The sequence below is a fragment of the Notolepis coatsorum genome (genome assembly GCF_963971535.1).
Source record: "Notolepis coatsorum genome assembly, chromosome: 1".
In the NCBI taxonomy this organism is placed as follows: Eukaryota; Metazoa; Chordata; class Actinopteri; order Aulopiformes; family Paralepididae; genus Notolepis; species Notolepis coatsorum.
This window is the reverse complement of record NC_140165.1, coordinates 33715974-33738042: the sequence shown is the minus strand read 5'-3', so window position 1 is coordinate 33738042 and position 22069 is coordinate 33715974. Positions and strand designations below refer to the sequence as shown.

Genomic DNA, 22069 nt, shown 5'->3' with positions numbered 1-22069 from the left:
AATAAATTATTATTAAATAATTTCCAAAAAAAGTGGAGTCCCCTTTAAGTATAATTTGAATGGAGGACTTTTACTCGTACCAGAGTACTCATTTACTGGGTATTTATACTTTTAATTCAAGGAACTGTGTACTTCCACCACTGTATGAATGAGCACAATACCGTAACTTACGATATTTCAATATGATGTTTGGAAACATTGCTCTTTGTTCTTCGTCTTGACTCAATATTCGAGACATGGATCTGTGCTTGAAAGCCCCCCACGCGACCACACAAGTCTGTAAGTCCACTCACGGTGGTGCCGCCCGCCGCTGTCCCCGCGTCAACATGCTCTCTGTGCCTCTGATTAGCATTCTTGTACCTCTTTGCGTCTGATTGAAGCATTGATTTAAGTACCCCTGAGAGCCCAGCATGGGACATCTCTACATTCTGCTTCTCAATTGATGGCCGCCCTGAATTTTAAACTATGAGGAGTTGACAATGAGACCCAACGCGGCAGCTCGACCGCCCACTTAACTGTGAGTAATTTTCCTCGTGGACCTGACGTGCGTTGCGCTTGTGATTAGTAAGGCCGTTAACTTTGTTTTTACGAGCTTAGTACGCGCGTATGATTTACAGCCAGGACTTCCTCCTAAAAAAAAAACCAACCCTCCCCACGTTGCCATAAATTAACATTTTAAGCGGTTAGCTAGATTTTAATGGTTGGCTGTTAGCGGGGTTGGCACAAGACGCGTGTTGATGAAATCCGATATGGCAGAATGTTTTAATCCCTCCCTGGTGTGATGAAACAGGTGTGACACACTGACCTAGTTTCTATCACTAACCTGCCTCAGACCTGGGTCCCCACAGCACAGCTCCACACCCCCCCACCCATGAAACACCCATTAAATGCCACCAATTACTAAATTACAACCAATTCTCCTTTGGAACATTGTGTTCTCTCAAATTGAACACAATCAGAGGCAGTCTACCATCCAAGTTATCTATTTTTCTTTTCTTGTGCTTTTTCTCCCATTTTCTCCCCAATTTAGTCATTATGTCCAATTTCCCCCACGTGCGTCACGGTCCTGGTCGTTGCGCTACCCTCTGTTGGTCTGGGGAGGGTGTAGACTAACACATGCTACCCTCTGTTGGTCTGGGGAGGGTGTAGACATGCTACCCTCTGTTGTCTGGGGAGGGTGTAGACATGCTACCCTCTGTTGGTCTGGGGAGGGTGTAGACTACCACATGCTACCCTCTGTTGTTGGTCTGGAGAGGGTGTGTAGACTACCCTCTCTGTTGGTCTGGGGAGGGTGTAGACTACCCTCTGTTGGTCTGGGGAGGGTGTAGACGACCATATGCCTCGCCAGCCGCTTCTTTTCACCTGACAGCAAGGAGTTTAACAGAGAGAGTGTAACACACGCCCCCCAGATCCCCTCCCCACTGAACAGGCCCCCCCGACCGACCAGTAGGAGTCGCTAATGCAACGACTAATACCCCCCCCTGCGGACACTGCCAATAGCGTTCGTTGGGATGTCCGACCGCCAGAAGTACTGCTACCTGGGATTGAACCCAGGTCTCTGCGGTGGTAGGCGAGTGCTTTGACCTCTACACTCCTATCTATTTGATTAGATTAGATTAAAAAAAAATCTTTATATAGCACATTATACATATTGTATCCTATATTTACGGCTCATATTGTTAAGGAGAAGAGGACATCATCACCTTACTATTTCAGAAAGAATGTCGCATCTCAAGCACATTACGGAAAATCTGTTTCTTCTTGAGGTTCTATCAAGTGAATCTCGAGGCCTACTGAGTGTTGATTGTATGGATGAAAAGGATTTGACAAGAGGATGTGATGGCCGTCTGGGGCCTCTTCTAAAACAAATCCATTTAGTATTCTCTCTTCACTCGTGTAGAAACGGTTTGCACGCCCGGCTTCGGGTGTCGGGCCGGCAGAGTCGGGACTGTGGCTTTGTGCTTTCATTTCCCCCGAGGGGGTGACAGACAGAGAGGGTTGAAGGCAGGGTTGTGACGCAGCGACAGTCACACCGTGTTTGATCTCATTGTGTGAGAAGTGAGAACACACACGGTGAGAAACATACCCGCGTGCTCTCTCACATCGCCTCGCCGGAATTCTAAATCCAGACTATGTTAACAGGACATCTTTTAGTTTTTACTTCCCTACGGATGGGCACGCTTTTCACTCAATATGTCTAGTTTTTTTGGAAAGGTGTAATATTGAGTACTTCAAGTTATTACTGAGTACTAGTGAAATCCTAACCGGAATTTGCATATTGCTTTTGTTTTGTACGAGACAGAACAGGGGAATGGAAAATTTTCTTCAAAGGTTGAGAGAAATTCCTCATCAATTGAATCCGGGTATCTGAGGGGTATTAAAACGTCTTTAATTAATTTATTAATTAGCGATCTGTTGTGCATGTTTTTCCATTGGGTTTATCGGGAGGGAAAACCCTTGCAAGCATGGGGAGAACATGCAAACTCCACACAGAAAGGCCCGGGCGATACCCCACCTGGATAACTGGCAACCTGGTCCCCAAGCAGGAATCGAACCCTGGACCTTCTAGCTGTGAGGCGACAGTGTTAACCACTACACCCACCATAATAATATTACATTTATAATTCTCAATTTATTGTATCTTGCTAGTATGGTCGTGAAATTGTTATTAAATTGAGCTCTAAGTGATATTAAAAAGGTCTTAAAAAGTTTAAAATTGTACTTGTTGAAACCTGCAGATACCCTGTGAATGAATGAATGCGGTTGCATGATGATCAACACATCTTTCCTTATGAAGTTGTTAGACTCTCTGGCTGCGGTACGACGACAAACATACTCTGTACTGGTTGTGACATGTCAACGTGTACAGATTCAACAGTCATTTCTTTTTCAGTTTCATGCCTTTCTACCAGAATGACTTCCTGAAGTCTTGATTGGGTCCGGTATGGACCCTTTTGTTGTTCGCGCCGCTGATATTTGAAACAAGATTACTGTGGGAATAATAGAAATTCTCCATTAGCTTCAAAATGATCCACTCGAAGGGCCATTTCCACTGCCACATCTGCGTCAATCGCCACCCAAAAGAAAAAAAGCAGTCAAAGTGAACTTGTGAAATTGACTGGACCTTTGAAGCTCAATATGTCAAGGTTTTTGAAAGGTGTAATATATTTTTTCTCAGTGGGCCTCCAGCCTAAAATCATCCTCCCCCATCTTAAAAAAAATAAAGAAATTGACTTTTATTTTTTTGACTGATTGGGTTTGGTTTCCATGACTCAGTATCATCTGTGGCTGCAGTTGACGTCTTATACGACTTATACCCGCCAGGCCGCCACGCCCCGCCCCACTCCCGCCCTCCCGCCATCCCCCCTACCCCAGCCCACATTTTAAAGGTCCAAGTCGTTAACAGAAGATGCTGACGTCTCGCTCTTTTCGCTGCCAATGCACTTCTGTCTCAGCGGTCATCACTAAAGCCTCAATCGCCATCTGATTTGCGACGGGGGGGGGGGAGGATCTCATTTCAGTGCTACGCACATTTGCTTATTCCCTCGTTTCTCGCTTTCAATCAATCACTCAATCACTCTCCTCTTCTTCCCTCTAACCCCCCCTTTTCCATTTTTTCTATATGTTTGCCTGTTCCTTCCTGTACATACAATGCAATGTTCTCCCTTTCAGCTTCTCCTTCCCTCAATCTGGACCATAATGTTTTCCCATTCTCTGATCTTTAGGTTTAGGGTATTGGGTTAGATAATCTTTTGGGGGTTTTGGTTTTCTTTTGGGCTTAGCTGTTAGGGTTAGGGTTTGGGGTTTAAGGGGCACAATAATAATGATTAAGTACCTAGGAACAAATATGTTAACAAAACACTGATTAATCATCAGTTACTCAAGTCTCAGACCTGATGTCTGAGATGAAGGCTTCTACTTTGCAGTTAAATACTATTTAAGCATTACATCACACGCAGGAGTGTGTTATACTCATTAGATCATGCCTAGGGGTGGTTGTTAGGCCTGACATGCAGCGGAGGGTCGTTAGACCCCCCTAGGCGTGATCTAATGAGTATAACACACAACTTCAAGTGATGTAATTAGTGTTGTCAGGCGATTGAAAAAAGTTATCTAATTAATTACAGGATTTGTAATTAATGAATCTAATTAATCGCATAACCATTTTAGGCCTGATATTTTATATTCTATAATCATATTTCAAATTGCATGTGTCTGGATGGCAGAATTCAGTACTGTATCTACAAAACCTTCTGTTTAATCATCTTCCCTTTATTAATTTGCTTAGATTTTAGAAAGATTTGAATTGATATTCTCATTTGGTTCATTACAATTTACTCAAGCCTAGTAACAGACACAGTATTTCTGACACTGGGAATATATTCCCTGAGATCCATAGATGTCCCTAGAATCAGATACCAAGAACATGCAAATGGACCATTTAAAAAAAAAGTTTGTAAATGTTTATTCTACGTTCTTATGGAATGAATGAGATAAAAAAGAAAAAAAGAAATTATAATAAAAAATTATAACTATACAAAAAAAAATTAAGTAAATTTTCATAACGCGATACTTTGCTGTGTAATTAATTAATCTAATTAACGCAATAAACTGACAGAGATGTAATGCTTTTATACAATGGCCGAATTCACCCAACCTTCCCGCATTTCACTGTATGCCCTGTATGCCGTGACAAATAAAACTCTTGACTTGAACCTTATTGCTATACAATAAACACACAGTAATTGAAGCATAATGGAGATGTATTCACAAAACCATCCACAGAGAAAGTAGATCCAATAGTAGATCCAAGGTCTGAAATTTTTTTAAATAAAAAATCAACTGCAATTTTTTTTATTTAATTTTTTGTCCGCGATTTTTCTTTAGTTTCACAATGGGTCATGACAAACCAATTACATAATCCAACATATGTGTAACGAACTAACATATTCCAGTTGACTGTATCTTTTTTGGAGGATTCGTTCAAAAGATATTCATACTTCCATTTGTCTATCTATGGCGGACTCGTTCAGACTCATTTAAAAAAAAAAAAAAAAGGAAAAAAGATTCTTCGGTTGTGGGAGGGATATAATAATAATAATAATAATAATAATAATAGATCAAATTTATATAGCGCCTTTCATAGAACCCAAGGTCGCTTCACAATCAGGACAAAAAATATGGCTAGGGAAATAGGGGGAAAAAAGGGGATGAGGGAAGGTAAGGGATAATGGATAATGGACCTAATCTAATCTAAACTAACTAATGGGGAAAAGCCTTGGTGAAGAGGTGTGTTTTTAGAGCAGATTTGAAGGTGTCCAGGGTTGGGGAATTGCGGATTTCGGGGGGGGAGAGAGTTCCAGAGGGTAGGGCACGCCACGCTGAAGGCTCTGTCCCCGAAAGTCCGTAACCTGGTGCGAGGGATGGAGAGGAGACCCAGATCGTAGGTTCCGGGATGGAGTGTGCTGGTGGAGGAGATCAGACAGGTATCGGGGGGCGAGGGCATGGAGGGACTTGTAGGTGAGGAGCAGGAGTTTGAAGGTGATGCGGAACTTGACTGGGAGCCAGTGGAGGTGGATGAGGGTGGGGGTGATGTGCTGCCAGGGCTTGGTGTGAGTGAGAACCCTGGCAGCTGAGTTCTGAACATACTGGAGCCTGTCCAGGGCTTTGCTGGGTACCCACCGAACAGGACTCCGTTACAGTAGTCCAACCGGGAGGTGATGAATGAGTGGATCAGGGTCTGAGCCACAGAGTCTGAGAGTGAGGGTCGGAGACGGGAGATGTTTTTGAGATCTGGGGTCACGTGGAGTGTGTTATATGAAATAACAACGGCTAACTTGACTGTTTCAGCCAATCAGAATCAAGATATTTGCATGCATTGTATAAATGTTAATATTGTTCCTTATTATTTCCTAGTAACAATTATTCTCTCTCTCTCTCTCTCTCTCTCTCTCTCTCTCTCTCTCTCTCTCTCTCTCTCTCTCTCTCTCTCTTTCTCTCTCTCTCTCTCTCTCTCTCTCTCTCTCTCTCTCTCTCTCTCTCTCTCTCTCTCTCTCTCTCTCTCTCTCTCTCTCTCTCTCTCTCTCTCTCTCTCTCTCTCTCTCTCTCTCTCTATCTCAGGCGAGGGAGGACGGATGGCGGACTTCAACCCGGACGGCTCTGATCGCCGGGCCGCCCTGCCCGGGGGCTGTGACCCCGTCGTGGAGCGGGAGCTGATGGCGCTGGGCTCGCGCCCTCCGGGCCACCACCACCACCACCACCACGACCCCACGAACCCTGCCAGGCAAGCCACGGCGGGGGGTGGGGGCCGCACAGAGGACGGCGGCCCCCCTGTCCGTCACCTGGGTGTGGAACCCCTGATCCGGGCGTCTCACGCTAACCTAGCGCGCCCCGTCCAGGGCTCAGAGGAAAGTGTGTCTGCGGGCAGCGATTATTACGGAAGCATGTTCAGCCTCTACCGAGGGAGAACCTTCTCCATGCCTCTGTAGCCAACGGCTGGATTTTTCTTTCTTTTTTTGGATAACGCCACTGAAAAACAAAAACTAAAAAAAGACTGGCCACTAAACACCCAATTTGCAAAAGACTCGTATCTTTACAATACATTCCCCCATAAACCCCTATTCTCAAATTATAGTTTGTTTAGCCTTTTTATTTTTTATTATATTATTTCAAGTCCTTAAGCATTGTCATCCCATCATGGCTTCCTGTTTCGGGTCCATTTTTCTTATTTTTTTTATTCACACTTTCCTTCGACTCCCCTCGGCCTTGAATCGTGTTGCTCTTGAGTGTCAAACTAATCCCGAGAACCAGTATTAGGAAACTCTCATTCAGTTACCTCACTTCATTTCATACAACCATTTGAGAGGACAATCTGAGCTACATTCTCCTGTAACGCCCAAGCACTTAAAAAAAAGAAAAAACTGTGATTACACAATTAAACTCCACCCACTGCATGGTTTCCATAGCATCCCCCCCCCCCCCCCCCCCCCTCGTTGCTTACCTTTTGGATTAACATCACACACAGTGTCTTCATAATGGTTTGCCGTGGCATGCATGGGTTTGCTGGCTCCTGGCTAATGTTAGCATGGATTTAGCAATTGGCTCATATTAGAATAGAATATCTTTCACAGGTTGTTTTCAGGCACGCATTGTTGTGATTGGTAGTTGACCTAGAGGTCTTTCTCAGTTCTTTTGGAAGAGTTATGGTCGATGAAATGTACTTTTTCCTAGTTTCTCCTCTGTTGCCACAACATGCTCCAAATGTATGATTCACGAGTTCCATAAGAGATTCCACTGAGAATTCATTCATTTTTGTTTGGTCATCCATTTAGATTTTTATAGATTGTCTACCTTGTGTGGATTGTGTTCCTGCTGAACAATAAGATGCAGCGAACACGTCTTCACCCCCGTAGACACCTCCACGTAGCCGTGCACTCACCAATGGACACAGGAACACACACCCAGAACAAAATAAATACCCTAGAGACGTTTACACTAAGGAGCGTTTACAGGCTTGTGTCCCTCTTCCCAAAACGCTCTTTGCTTCCCACCTAACTCTCCATTTCCCCTCGATCCCGCACCTCCAGGATTCAAACTACCGATGAGTCAAAGAGGCTCTCCTCCGAAGCCTCCTCATCTCTTTCCGCCCTGCGCACTGTTCCCGCCTCTCCCCTGTTGTCCAACCAGCTGACATCTCGCAACAACGGCGTCGCCCCACCCGCGGCGCGGAACCACGACCGATCTCCGGAAGTCACAGTGGCCAAAACCCAGCCTTCGGATGCCCCCCACCCCCAGCCCACTAAGGCGGACCAGGCGTCTGGCTCCGGCGTCGCCATGACGCCCAAGCTGGCCCGCGCCGCGCCCAAGATCTTCGACAAGGTCCTGTCGTTCGAGGAGAAGATGGGAAGCGCGGACGGAGGGGGTCCCCGGCCGAGGTTCGGACGGGCGGCCTCCTGCGAAGCGGACGAGGACGGGCGGCAGGCGGCGGGCGGCCCCACCAAGGACGACGGGCGGGTCCTGAGAGACGCCGCCCAGAGGCGATCGGGCTTCAAAAAGCGGGCCTCGTCGCTAGAGGACCAGACTAACTACGCCCAGCAGGTCCAGACCTTCCAGAGTAAGTTCACAGAGGAGCTCCAGAGGATCAAGAGGCTGGTGGGGAAACCCAACCTGAAGAAGGCCTACTCCACCGAGCAGCTGCCCCAGAGGGAGCGCGTGCCCCTGGGCAAGCTGGAGCCCATCCCCCCTCAGGTGGTCAAGAAGCTGGAGGCGAGGGAGCGAGCCATGGAGGAGACGGGAGAAGGACGGAGACGGGACGAGGACGACCGGGGTCTTCTCGTAGGTGAGAAGAACAAACAGCAGCAGCAGGGGAAAACACCACAGCCAGCACTGATGAAGGCAGCCGTGGCTGGTTCGGCACCACACCATACTGGGAACATCCCTGTTACCATGGAGACAGCTCCGGTTAAGCAGTTACCAGGGCGACCGTTGCCAACAGCCGGGAGGAGAAGCCCAAACAGGTTGGGAGCGAGATAATCCTTTATTGATGATTGTGTGTGTGTGTGTGTGTGCATGTATGTGTGCTTTTGTGTGTGTGAAACTGTGAGACCAGATGATTCTCACCGCGCAAATAAGCAAAAGATTTATCTTTTATTTTTTTTACATAATTCTGTTTCAAATCCAGTTTCTGTTCCATACACGGTGCTGTCGTTCCATATCACCACGTTCCATTTGCATCTGTCTGTCCTCCATGCAGGGAAGCCCTCCAGAGCTCCCCCGCTGCCTCATCGCCACAACCCCCATCACCATCTAAAGACCTGGAGCAACCTCAACCCAAGACGGATTTGACCAAGACGAGTGACAAGACGGACGCCAGGTCGCCCAGCCCGAGCGGGACGGCGGTCTCTCCGATCAGACAGCCGGGGACCCCGTGCCCGTCGAAGCCCCCCCGCCTCACCCCGTCCCCCACCCCGCAGGCCCCCGTCAGCCCTCTGCAGAAGAGGCGAAGGGCGGAGGTGGGCAGAGCCTCCCCTGCTTTGAAGCTGACCATCCCCACCATCCTGGTGGAAGACGAGCCTGTGGAGCTGGAGGAGGAGGCGGGAGGGAGGAGCGACGAGGGGGGCCGGAGCAAGCCGCGACGGAAGGAGGCGGGGAGGAGTCGCAAGAGCAGGAGAGACCGTCCCAGCCAGCCGAGGTCTCCCGAGGAAGGTAAGAGACTGCAGAGGGAGGACACAATAAACTAAATCCATGTTTACGGTGTTCCAAGTTGGCGGATGATTCACCGTTTGCAAGAATTTTCTGCAAGTTGCGCCTCCCTTAGTTATTACTAGTGCTGTCAGGCGATACAAAAATGTATCTAATTAATTACGGGATTTGTAATTAATTAATTAATCTAATTAATCGCATTTTAATCACATAACCATTTTAGGCCTGATATTCTATATTTCAAATTGCATGTGTCCGGATGGCAGAATTCAGTACTGTATCTACAAAACCTTCTGTTTAATCATCTTCCATTCATTAATTTGCTTAGATTTTTCAGGTCTGGTCAATTATAGCATGGTGTTATTCACAGTAAAAAAAAATTAAAAAAATCTAAATGCGTATAAATATATTGGGATCTCAACCCGATCAAGAGTTGAATGGTGTGGGGGCGCTCCAGTAGCACACCACATAGCATGCTGAGTCGCGAAGCGGTCGCCCCGGGTTCGATTCCCCGACCCGGTGGCCATATGCTGCATGTCTTCCCCTCTTCTCCTCTCGTTTCACCCTCTCTCCTCTATCGGTCCTGCGTGGCCAAAAGGTCCTGCGTTGACCAAAAAAGCTGAAAATGCTATAAATAAAATCTTAATTTTTGGTGTGCTCTTTCCAGGGGGTTCTTCAGATGACTCGTACCTGTCTGCTGACGAGGCCGAGGCCCCTGTGATAGAGAAGCCCCTACAGGACACCAACACCCCGGCCGGCTCCGAGGCCACACTCACATGCAGCATCACAGGAAGTCCCCTCCCCACAGGTACTGCTTACAACAGGGTCCCCAAATAGACACGTGTTAGACCAAGGACCCCCAGGGGTAGGGAATGGATGAGTCCGAATCCAAATATGAATTTGGGAAAGCACAGATAATGAGATGGACACAAATATTTGTATTACACAGATATTAGTATTATTATTCAGGAAATTCATAAAATCATGTTATGAGCTCCATAGACGCAGCCGCTCCGCCTAGGTGCATCGTCTGTTAGCCGTCAAAAACTACATGTAGGACTACTGTCAAAACTGCCTTTAAGACCTGTAAGACTGCCCTGTTTCTTTGTTTGGACCCACAGAAATATCATTAATCATATTTTTTAAGTTGTGCGTCAAATGAGAGAAAGAATACGTTTTCTCGAGAGAAAGGTCTCCCCTATATTTTCAAAAGCCTAGAGAAAGCTTGTCTTAAATCATCATCATGAGTTATGCATGTGAAATTAATTATATTTATTGTGTGTGTGCACCTATTTCAGAAGGAACCCGAGACGCACAGTGCGCTTCCCGCCTCTCACTAAGAGCAGCCTTTACTTACTGTACACCAATTCCTGCAATATGATTTATAGATATAATTGATCTGTTCATGAGTTGTCATGGTTTGTCCTGGTATTACAAAAGCAGTTACTGGGGGGCGGTCAGGTGGCGTAACGGAGATTGCGTTCGTCACCAACCCCGGAGCGGCTGGATTCGCCTGTTCGAGTCCAGCTCACAGCTCCGGGGTTGTCACCAGCTTGGCTGGCCGTTCACACTAATACAATTGGCAGTATTAGAGGGTGGGAGAAGCTGGCGGGGTGGGTCCGGGTCGTTGTAAACAGCGACTCCTACAGTTCGGTCGGGGCGCCTGCTCAGCGCGGATAGGATCTAAGTGGGATAGTGTGATCCTCCCACACGCTACGCCCTCTCAGTGAGAATCCGCGCTGCCAGGTGAAAATAAGCGGTTGATTGGCTGGACGTGTGTCGGAGGAAGCACGTGGTAGCCTCCACTCTCCCAGACCGACTGTGGGGGGTAAGTGCGCAGCGACCAGGAAGGGGATTGGGAATTGGCATAACGACTAACATTGGGATGGGAGAAAATCGGAGGAAAAAAGAGGGGGAAAAAAGATAAATAAAAAAAAACAAAAAACAAAAGCAGTTACTGGTAAATGAATCGCATCGCAATGCTTGACACACATCGTTCCAAATATAATTAAACATATTTCCACTACTACTGAGAAAAAAACTAATTACTATAAATATCTTTTGAAGGCGGACATGATGGTCATGTCAGTTTAACTATCAGACACAATATCCGCTCGTCCTTCCTCATGTATGGAAAATAGCCCACGAATTTCATATTTATGCTATTTATCATTCTTATGTATGAATAATTCGTTAGATCTATAAAGCTTTTTGTTTCCAGAACATCACACAAATATTAGATTAGATTCAACTTTATTGTCCGAGAACAACAAAATCTTCTGGGCAGCCTATAGTCTACAGGCTGCGTAAAAATAACACATCTGATTTAGCAGCAGAGGGAAGGTGGGATGTGTGCAAAGCCCTGCTGTTCTACACTCTTAACAAAAATGTGCTAAATAGCTAATAAAGTGGGTCTTTGGCTCGTAATCATCTACAGGCTGCGTAAAAGATTATATTGTTCAATGTCCCCCAGTTAAAGGGGGGGGGGGGGGGGGGGGGGAGTAACTACGGTACTTTCTCTGTGGATGGTTTTGTGAATATATATATATATATATATTCAGAATTCATTATATAATAATAATTATAATAATACATTCAATTTATATAGTGCTTTTATGGTGCTCAAAGATGCACTAGAGACTATATATAGTATTATATGTCAATATTAAATCAATTTGATGCTTTGAAGGCACAACAATTGCAACGACTTCCTTTAATCTAATGTTCATTTGTTAATTTGATTACATCTGTTCCCATCTTGTATTGTACAATAATTGTAAAAAAGAAAAGAAAACATTTATTCCAGTATAAACCACGGCCATTTCCAAATCCAAATCCAGATAATTGTGTTGGTTGAACAGATACAGATACAGATAATGAAGTCTCTGCACACCCTACCCAGGGGCCCCCTGATCTGAGTAGACCTTTGTTGTTGTGCTGCTATTTGATTATAATTCGGAGGTCGGAAATTCTGACTTCCTACTAGCAAAAATCGAATAAAACTGCGCTCTTAGTTGCAAACTCTGGTATGATTTCTCAGTCTCAGCCACTCGCATCATATAAACGCTAATGTTGTTGTTAGCTGTTTTAAGAGTACATAATTGACGTGTTATGATATGATTTTCTGAATTCCACGACCATGCCCATGTCTATTTACTGTCGCTGGGTAAACTGTAGTGTGAAACCTATCATCAGAACAGTCAGTCCTATACCCTCCGTCATGGGGCTAGATTCTGGCAAATGAAAGAGCAGCGGATATAAGCTATTCCTCATTGTCTGGGGACCCCTAGAACCCTTTGGGGGTCCCGGACCCCACTTTAGGAACCAGTGGGTTAGAGACTGATGGTCCTGTTAGTCAACCACTAACTCCGAGGCCTCTCTTGAGTCCCCGTAGACACCTAAACTCATTTACTTTAATTTGGTAATAGTTTGGTAATAACTAAAAACTAGACTAACGCCAACTAGACCCACATTCTGTGTCCATGGTCTAAGATAAGATAATTATTTATTGTCTGTTGATACAGAAATACGTTTTGTGTCAGAACAGTACACACAATACTGCGTTACAAAAAAGAAAACATAAGACAACCATGTTACAGCAGAGACAGACATACAGACAAGATATCAGAGAAACAATGTAATTAACCTCTTCCTTCCTTCCTTCCTTCCTTCCTTCCTTCCTTCCTTCCTTCCTTCCTTCCTTCCTTCCTTCCTTCCTTCCTTCCTTCCTTCCTTCCTTCCTTCCTTCCTTCCTTCCTTCCTTCCTTCCTTCCTTCCTTCCTTCCTTCCTTCCCAACGGTTATTCATTTGATGTGGCACAGTACCATAAGTCCAAGGTTATTTTGTATCGCACAGCCCTTTTATATTGTATATATCCCGTGTAGGTCGCAATCGCATTCCAAGTAGAAGGTTTGCTCTTGTTTAACTGAGAGGTGGGGAGACACCTGGTCATAACAGGTGGTCACACGGCAGATCCTCTGCACAATAAATGGTGGAAGTCAATGGGCCCTGAACTCCTGCTGACGTAGTAACAAATTAAATATCACATTAAATGTACGCAGTTGTACAAAGTCAGCAGGCTATATTGTAGTGCAGCACTATATTCCTCAAATGACTGATTACCAGGCAAAGTCCCTTGTGGCTTCTAATTGTCTGGAAAGAGAACAACATGGGATTTTTAGCATTTAATTTTAATTTTTTTGTAACGATGGCTCCATCTGTATATATACACACTTAAACTGTATTCACCACCGCCGTGATAATATTCATGCTCAGGCTGTGAATCCAGGACAGGAGAGCGACTGTGGAGCAGAGCTCTATTGAAGCGGCTTCTAGGCACGCCACCAACGCCGCTGTTCCGTGGAGTAAGAGTCGAGTGTAAATCTTCAAAGAACAGGGACAGATTGAGATTATGCATCTATGCGGTACATGTGACACGACGGTGGGCGGGCGACGGTGGCTCGGGAGGTAGAGCGGTCGTCTGGTAATCGGAAGGTTCCCGGTGGTTCGATTCCGGCTTCTCCACCAACAGCGCGTCGAAGTGTCCTTGAGCAAAGACACACCTCGCTGCTCCCGAAGAGCAGGTTGGCACCTTGCGTGGTCGCCCTCCGTCGTCGGTGTGTGAATGTGTGAGTGAATGCATGGGTGAATGTGAGGCACAAAAGTTGAAAAGCGCTTTATAAATGCAGCCCATTTACCATGTGATACACACAAATATACATCTGTGACAGCTCTTTGAAGATTATTAAAGATCTTCAACAGACGACAAGCAAACGAGAATGCTCCGACTTGTACATATGGAATAATCCTAGAAGCATTTTTTTTATGTTCTAGTCCTAGTTGACCACCACAACTACTAATACTTATTCGGCTAATAATACTTTCCTTTGTGTGTGTGTGTGTGTGTGTGTGTGTGTGTGTTTCAAGTTCAAGTTTCAAGTTTGTTTATTATTTGTCACAACAAAATACGGAATACTTTATGATGAAATGCTTGTTTCTGTATGAGCCCCTGAGAGTGTGCTACATACAGTAAAAAGAAAGTAAGTAAAAAAAGTAATTAAGAAGTAAGTCAAAAGTAAGTCAAGTCAATATACATATATGCAATACAGAATAAAATGAGTAACAGTGAGGTACAATGCAGAGGTACAAAACTTAGGGTAGGGTGAAAATGAGGTATGAATGTAGTGCAAATCTCTTTAATAATAGATAAATATAAAGTGTGTTAAAGTGTCTAAAGTGTCTAAAGTGAGTGGTAAGGTGAGTGTTTGTTTAAAGTGAGTGTGTACATGTGGATGTGTGTGCACGCAGTGTGTGTAGATGATGGGTTGTTACATAGTGTCATTGTCATTGAGCATCCTGGTGGCCTGAAGCTCCTTCTGGGTCTTTCTGTACTGGCCATGAGACTCCGGTAGCGCTTGCCTGACCGCAGCAGTTCAAAGAGGCAGTTGTTTGGGTGACTAGAGTCTTTGATTATTCTCTTAGCCTTGGCTCTCTATTGTGCACAACTAGAAGTTCTTGAGGATCTTCTGACTCACTTTGAACTTCCCTAGGCGCCTAAGGAAGTAGAGACGTTGCCCGGCCTTCTTCACTACACTGTCAAGTCAAGTAATTTATTTATAAAGCACGTTTAAAAACTCAAGAGCCAACCAAAGTGCTGTACAATCAAAGCATAAAATCAATGTCCTAATATAAAATACACAAATAGAAAAAGGCACAACAGGACAAGACAGTACATTCAGAGAATAGGACAACAGTATGCCAACAAGCGGATAGGGGAGCACAAGGTACAGTATAGCACACAGGGGACAGAGGAGCACAAGAAGAGATACAAGAGGGAGGGGGCAGGATACAATTGCATGGGAGTGTGTGAGTTAGGGTGTGTGAGAAATTGAAGGCTAGAGAATAAAAGTGGGTTTTTAGACGGGCCTTAATGTCTCCAGCGAGGGGGCAGATCGGATCTCCAGGGCTAGCTGTCAATGTTGTGGTCGTGTGTGTGGTGCGTGCGTGTGACCTTTTCAGTCGAATTGCATTGCTAGGGAACAGCTTGGGCCCAAGTTTATTTACTATTTTATTTTCGATTATTTTCGATTGTATCAGCAAACACAACAACTGGTAGATCCAAGTCACCGACATGAACATTTCTGTGTTTGTTTACCTCTCGTCTCTCAGTGACGTGGAGGAAGGGCGGCGTGGAGATCAGGAGCGACGCGCAGCACGCGGTGAAGGCGGCAGGAGACGCACCGTCTGGTGATACGGCAGGCGGGGGCGCGGCGACGAGGGACTTACAGCGTCACCGCTAGCAACGCCGCCGGGAGGGCGTCGTCGAGCGCCACGCTCTTCATCAAGTCAGGTGAGAGAGAGAGAGAGAGAGAGAGAGAGAGAGAGAGAGAGAGAGAGAGAGAGAGAGAGAGAGGAGAGAGAGAGAGAGAGAGAGAGAGTCACACAAACACACACACACACACACACACAGAGAGAGACACACAGAGAGAGAGAGAGAGAGGGAGGGAGAGAGAGAGAGAGACACACAGAGAGAGAGAGACAGAGAGAAGAGAGAGAGAGAGAGAGACACACAGAGAGAGAGACATTCTCGCTGAAGCTTGTCATACAGACGAGGCCGCGTGGAGGCTGGCGCTGAGACGGAACAAAGCAGTGACTCACTCGAGTGACAGCACGGACCAGATGGGGACAAATTGAGTGTGATATAAAAATGTAATGATGGATCTGTGGGCACATGAGCACTGTACATGGATTTACAGACACACACACACACACACACACACACACACACACACACACACACACACACACACACACACACACACACACACACACACACACACACACACACACACATTGTATTGTACTGTATTACTATAAGTTTGAAGACTATTGACCACATCCACTGACTGACCTTTCATTACATTACACTAGACTATCTCTGTCCCCTTTTCTTGATCCTCCAATCACAACCGTCACTTCCCTCAGACAAACTTTGCAACAGTCGTGATTGTAGGATCAAGGAAAGAGGGCGGGGTTTGAGATTACCCTAGACCAGGGGTTCTCAAACTTTTTATACCACGACCCCCTTTTATTTAGGAATATTTTGGCGACCCCACACTTAATCGCGTAATTTCAAGGAATATCAAAATAAAGCACACGTTGTTGAACTTGATCACGCATATTTATTCGACGATTTTATTACAGAACTATGTTATCAATACACATTTATAAAACGAGGTATATTTAGCCAAAATATGTTGCCGAAATAAATATTATTTTTTGCCAATGTCACCTACTCACGACTCAACTTCCGCGACCCGTAGTTTGAGAACCACTGCCCTAGACCCTTACCCACATGCTTAACCTCAAACCTAACTCTAACCTTAAAGGAACACGCCAAAATGTTGGTAAATTTGCTTACCGTCTTCTCTAGAGAGAGACAAGAAGATAGATACCAGTTCTGTGCGTTCAGTAGAAAGCTATCTGGCTGCATGTTAGCCTAGCTTAGCACAATGATGGAAGCGGACATGGCCAGTTAGCCTAGGCATTGTCCAACTAAAACTCTCCCGAAGGCTAACCGGCCAAGTCTGCTTCCATTCATTGTGCTAAGCTAGGCTAACATGCAGCCAGATAGCTTTCTACTGAACGCACAGAGAGGAAACTGGTATCTATCTTCTTGTCTCTCTCTGGAGAAGGCGGTAAGCTAATTCTTAAAATGATGGCCGTGTTCTTTAACTTAACTTAACCTAACCCTATTTTGAGTGAGCACGAGCCAAAATGTCCTCACTTTAAATTTTAATGATGTTGTTCATCTTGCTATTCTGATGGACGTTTGGTCCTCACAAGGATACCAGTACAAGAGCACGCACACGCACGAAAGAAGCACGCACGCACACACACACACACACACACACACACACACACACACACACACACACACACACACACACACACACACACACACACAGAACAAACCCCATCTCACTCCCAGCTTTAATCCACTGCCAGCTTGCCTCAGTTTGACATTCCAGTCTTAATGACTACAAGGCCCCGCTAGTGGCCAGAATCCCCAACTAGGGGCTCCTTGCAGTGATAGTTGCCATGGCAACTCATCAATTCTTAAAGGCGTCCCGCCCCCCCCCCCCCCCCCCCCCCCCCCCCCACCGCGCAGTCAAAAGGCTGACTCGCCCCGCCACACAAGGTCCCTGTTTTTCAGAGGCAGGCGTGGCATTCAGAGAGGGGCGGAGTGGGATCCCTGCGGCACACCTGCTGGACGCCTGCTGGGGGTTTATAACCTGTGATGACGATGGGCCTGCGGTGCGTGGGCCTATGTGTATGGGGGGGGGGGGGGGGTCTTTGGTGTATGTGGTCTTTATTTACTGTACGTAAAGGAAAAGACAACATTCATTCTTGCGCAAGGCTAGCCAGAATCCACTGACTGAACATGTCATCATATGAGTGAGAGGCACGTCTGCAAGGTTGAGAGGGTACAGGATGGTCCTGTAGGGGGATCGAACATGTTTGGTTAATATATACAGTAGTTACAGGCGAGAAGGATATATACATGTTTTGAACCCCCTTATTTTTTTACCTCTTTTGAGGAGGGGGTTGTCTTTCATATTAGCTCTATATCTTGTGGGGATGGCAAATGTACCTCTTGAGGGGGACATGTCCCTGCAACCCCCCCATAAATATATGCCTGTGTGTGTGTGGGGGGGGGGGCATCTCTCTGTGTTGTGTGTTGTGTGTGGTGTGTGTGTGTGTGTGTGTGTGTGTGTGTGTGTGTGTGTGTGTGTGTGTGTGTGTGTGTGTGTGTGTGTGTGTGTGTGTGTGTGTGTGTGTGTGTGTGTGTGTGTGTGTGTGTGTGTGTGTGTGTGCCATGTCTGCCACGCGTGTGGTGAGATGAACGCGCTTGCAATTCTTAACATCTAAGCTCACATACACCCGTTGTAACTGCCATCGTTATTGCAGTTGGGACATAAGATGTGTGTGTGTGCGTGTGAGAGGGGGGGGGGGCATCTGTGTGTGTGTGTGTGTGTAGGTGTGTGTGCATAATATGCATGTCTATTTGTATGTACGTGTGTGTTTTTGCCTTAATGCCTACCTGTGAGAGGGGGGGCGTGTGTGTGTGTGTGTGTGTGTGTGTGTGTGTGTGTGTGTGTGTGTGTGTGTGTGGTGTGTGTGTGTGTGTGTGTGTGTGTGTGTGTGTGTGTGTGTGTGTGTGTGTGTGTGTGTGTGTGTGTGTGTGTGTGTGTGTGTGTGTGTGTGTGTGTGTGTGTGTGTGTGTGTGTGCCATGTCTGCCACGCGTGTGGTGAGATGAACGCGCTTGCAATTCTTAACATCTAAGCTCACATACACCCGTTGTAACTGCCATCGTTATTGCAGTTGGGACATAAGATGTGTGTGTGTGCGTGTGAGAGGGGGGGGGGGCATCTGTGTGTGTGTGTGTGTGTAGGTGTGTGTGCATAATATGCATGTCTATTTGTATGTACGTGTGTGTTTTTGCCTTAATGCCTACCTGTGAGAGGGGGGGCGTGTGTGTGTGTGTGTGTGTGTGTGTGTGTGTGTGTGTGTGTGTGTGTGTGTGTGTGTGTGTGTGTGTGTGTGTGTGTGTGTGTGTGTGTGTGTGTGTGTGTGTGTGTGTGTGTGTGTGTGTGTGTGTGTGTGTGTGTGTGTGTGTGTGTATTAGTGCCTGTGTGTGTGTGTGTGTGTGTGTGTGTGTGTGTGTGTGTGTGTGTGTGTGTGTGTGCTCATAGCTCCTGTCAACAGAGTCTATCTGGCTGCTCACCACTACAGCCTCAGCCTGTCTTGCCATATTTGGCGAGTGGAGTCCAACTCGGGACGAGTATTTTTAGCGCTCCCCCTGCCTCTTGTTCTGTCTGGTCATTGCAGTCTGCTTTATGTCCACAGTGTCAGAATAATATCACAATACCCCCCTCCCTCCCTTCTTCTTCTTCTTCTTCAACTACATCTTGGTAGATTTGGTGTCAGAAGTTGTCAAAATGTCCCGGCCGGGAGATTATGTGAGTCGCTGGTCAAGCTGGTTAGGAGGAGCAGAGGAGAGTTCTGGCACTGGAGCGGGGGAGAGTGTTCTGAGAGGAGAGAGAGAGAGAGGGAGACAGAGAGAGTATGAGAGAGACAGTGAGAGAGAGAGGGAGAGAGACATAGAGACAGATTGAGAGAGAGTTTAGAGAGTTTTTCTTTGTTAGGAGCCATGTAGGATCTTATAGGTAAGGCAGGCATCTTTGAATTTAACAAAATTGTCCCAGCTCAGTAGATTCTGATTTGTTATGCTTTGTTAGACAGAGAGAGTATGAGAGAGACAGTGAGAGAGAGAGAGGGAGAGAGACATAGAGTGAGAGAGAGTGGGAGAGAGAGTGGGGGAGAGAGTGGGGGAGAGAGTGAGACAGAGACAAAGTGAGAGAAAGAGAGTGAGAGACAGACAGAGACAGATTGAGAGAGAGTTTAGAGAGTTTTTCTTTGTTAGAATTGTGTTAGAATTCCTGCTTGACATTAAAGTACGAGAATGTACTCCTGTTCATGGTCCTACTGCCTTGTACTTACAAACAGTACTGTATTTGCAAATCTGGTATGTCATAAATGTATAGATGTAGCAGTACTGTCTATCTGTATGTCGTGTGTGTCATATGATGAATTGAAAATGGGGTAAACAAGACGAAAGTCTTTCTCTGGTCTGCATCCCCTTAACAATTGTATGTATTGAGCTGTACTGTACTGTACCCATTCTGCAATCTGTTAATACACTTTTCAATCAATCAATCAATCAATAAATCAATCAATCAATCAATTGTTATCCCACGAGGAGATAACAGATATAATATAAAACTTTAGGGGGAGAAGCTCAGCGAGCCACTGGTGAAATATGACCATCAAGTAGCTGCAAGTGAGAGCCCACGTCTCAAGCATGGACACCAGGAATGGCAGAGAGAGGAGAAACACAAGTGGGAGGAAAGCGAGAGAGAGGGAGAGAGAGAGGGAGAGAGAGAGAGAGAGAAGATTATGTTGATGGGTGGATGAGCTTGCAAAGTTCCTTTTTCTCTTGTGTAAGTGTTGGCAGGTTGATGTAAACACTCTGGGGAGAGCAGCTTCTCTGGAGACGCCGCACAGATGTGACTCTCCGGGTATGTTTCCTCATTCTGTCATACAGGACAACTTCAGAATATGACTTTTAACGTGAATGTTGATCGTATCTTTTGTGACGGGAAGCTTTAGAAGTGGCGCGTTGTTTTTGCAAGCTTTTGTACGTCGATAAACACAGAGTTAGACTCCTTAGCGTTTGAGCTTCTCTATTATTTCCACGGATGAGCGGATGAGCTGGTTCTTGTTTTGACACTGTTTGCAGTAATGAAATGGGGCTATGACACCAACTATGACAACAACTATGACACCAACTATGACAACAACTATGACAAAAACTTGAATGTGTGGCGTTTGTGTTGTTTTTACATGAGAGCGTCTTTTCATCCCGTTTCCATTTGAATGTGTTGGTGCTCTGTGACTGAGCGTTATCCGCTCACACCCACGAGACAGGATTTTAGAGGTTTGAGAGAGAGGGAGAGAGAGAGAGAGAGAGAGAGAGAGAGAGAGAGAGAGAGAGAGAGAGAGAGAGAGAGAGAGAGAGAGAGAGAGAGAGAGAGAGGAGAGGAGAGATGGAGAGAGAGAGAAAGGAGAGGAGCTTTATTTTTTCTCTATCTAGTAGTGACTTAATGTGGCCTCGAGACACGCTGTCTGCCCCAGTTCTCCACGGGAATGAGCGTGTGATTGGGTCAGGGAGTGAGGGATTAAGTCATTATCTGTTCAGCCATGGTCACTTCAGAGCGGTCCCTTAGCTGTGTCTCAGTGTGTGTGTGTGTACTGTATGTGTGTTTGTGTGAGGGTGCATGCATATGTCTTATGTCATGTGAATTTTGTATTTGTATTTAGTGGTTTGAAATACAGAGACAGTGCATATTAAGGAACATTACTGTAAATATGCCAGTTTAGCCAGGTTGGCACATTTCCAACTGTAGTCTCTGGGGCAGGTGTCATCAGCACTACAATAATTAAAGCACAGTACAATAATTAAAACACAGTAGGAATCAGTAGGTTACAAGCCTGCTGATAAAATACATTACAATATATTAAAATACATTACAACCCCTCAGTGAAAATGGCCGCACACTTGACCATCTCACAACCAAGATTTTAAGTTTGATTCAAATGAAATGTATCTTTGATACTCCCAAGCCATGTAGGATCTTATAGGTAAGGCAGGCATCTTTGAATTTAACAAAATTGTCCCAGCTCAGTAGATTCTGATTTGTTATGCTATGACAATGGTGGTGGCTGTTTGTTTTTCTGTCTAGTACTTTCACAGCCTGATGGTAAACTACCTGTACAGATCTTAGTGTTGTACAGGAGGCTTGTGTCCAGCTAGTCAGACAGTATGACAAATGTGACATAATAATAGCATTTAAATACAGCGCTGCTGCTTTTGTTGACAGAGTTTCTGATGTTTGATAAGTGAAACTTTGCGTTGTTTACTAGTGATTTGATTTGTTTTTTAAATGTAAGATTGGAGTTTTCATAAAAAATTTAATAAATATATAATATAAATATTAAATGTACTATAGACCCGGCTATCACCCGGTATCAACAAACTCTTTTGTAATTAGAAGCATGTGGATAGGATAGGCATAGAAGAAATGTGGAAAGTGTGGTGTGTGTAGGTACTAGGGAAATGGAGTTCCAAGACTTTGTGTGTAAGTAAAATGCATAAAAACTTGTTTTTAAGAAAACAACCTCAAATGTTTGTATTGTAATTGTGATCTATGGACACAATCAGACAAAATTAAGTAAAATAAACAA

At 45.4% G+C, this 22069-nt stretch overlaps 1 protein-coding gene across 1 annotated transcript in view; it reads left to right on the top strand.

Moving 5' to 3' along the window:
• Positions 1 to 22069, top strand: part of spega (striated muscle enriched protein kinase a) — a gene marked incomplete at both ends in the record, with an annotated part of 138476 nt that overhangs the window by 64650 nt on the left and 51757 nt on the right. Inside the window, 5 exons of the mRNA XM_084315971.1 lie at positions 6121 to 6484; positions 7587 to 8516; positions 8753 to 9204; positions 9869 to 10009; positions 15370 to 15447. Of these exons, the coding sequence (XP_084172097.1) occupies positions 6121 to 6484; positions 7587 to 8516; positions 8753 to 9204; positions 9869 to 10009; positions 15370 to 15447 (1965 nt within the window). The remainder of the gene's footprint in view (positions 1 to 6120; positions 6485 to 7586; positions 8517 to 8752; positions 9205 to 9868; positions 10010 to 15369; positions 15448 to 22069) is intronic.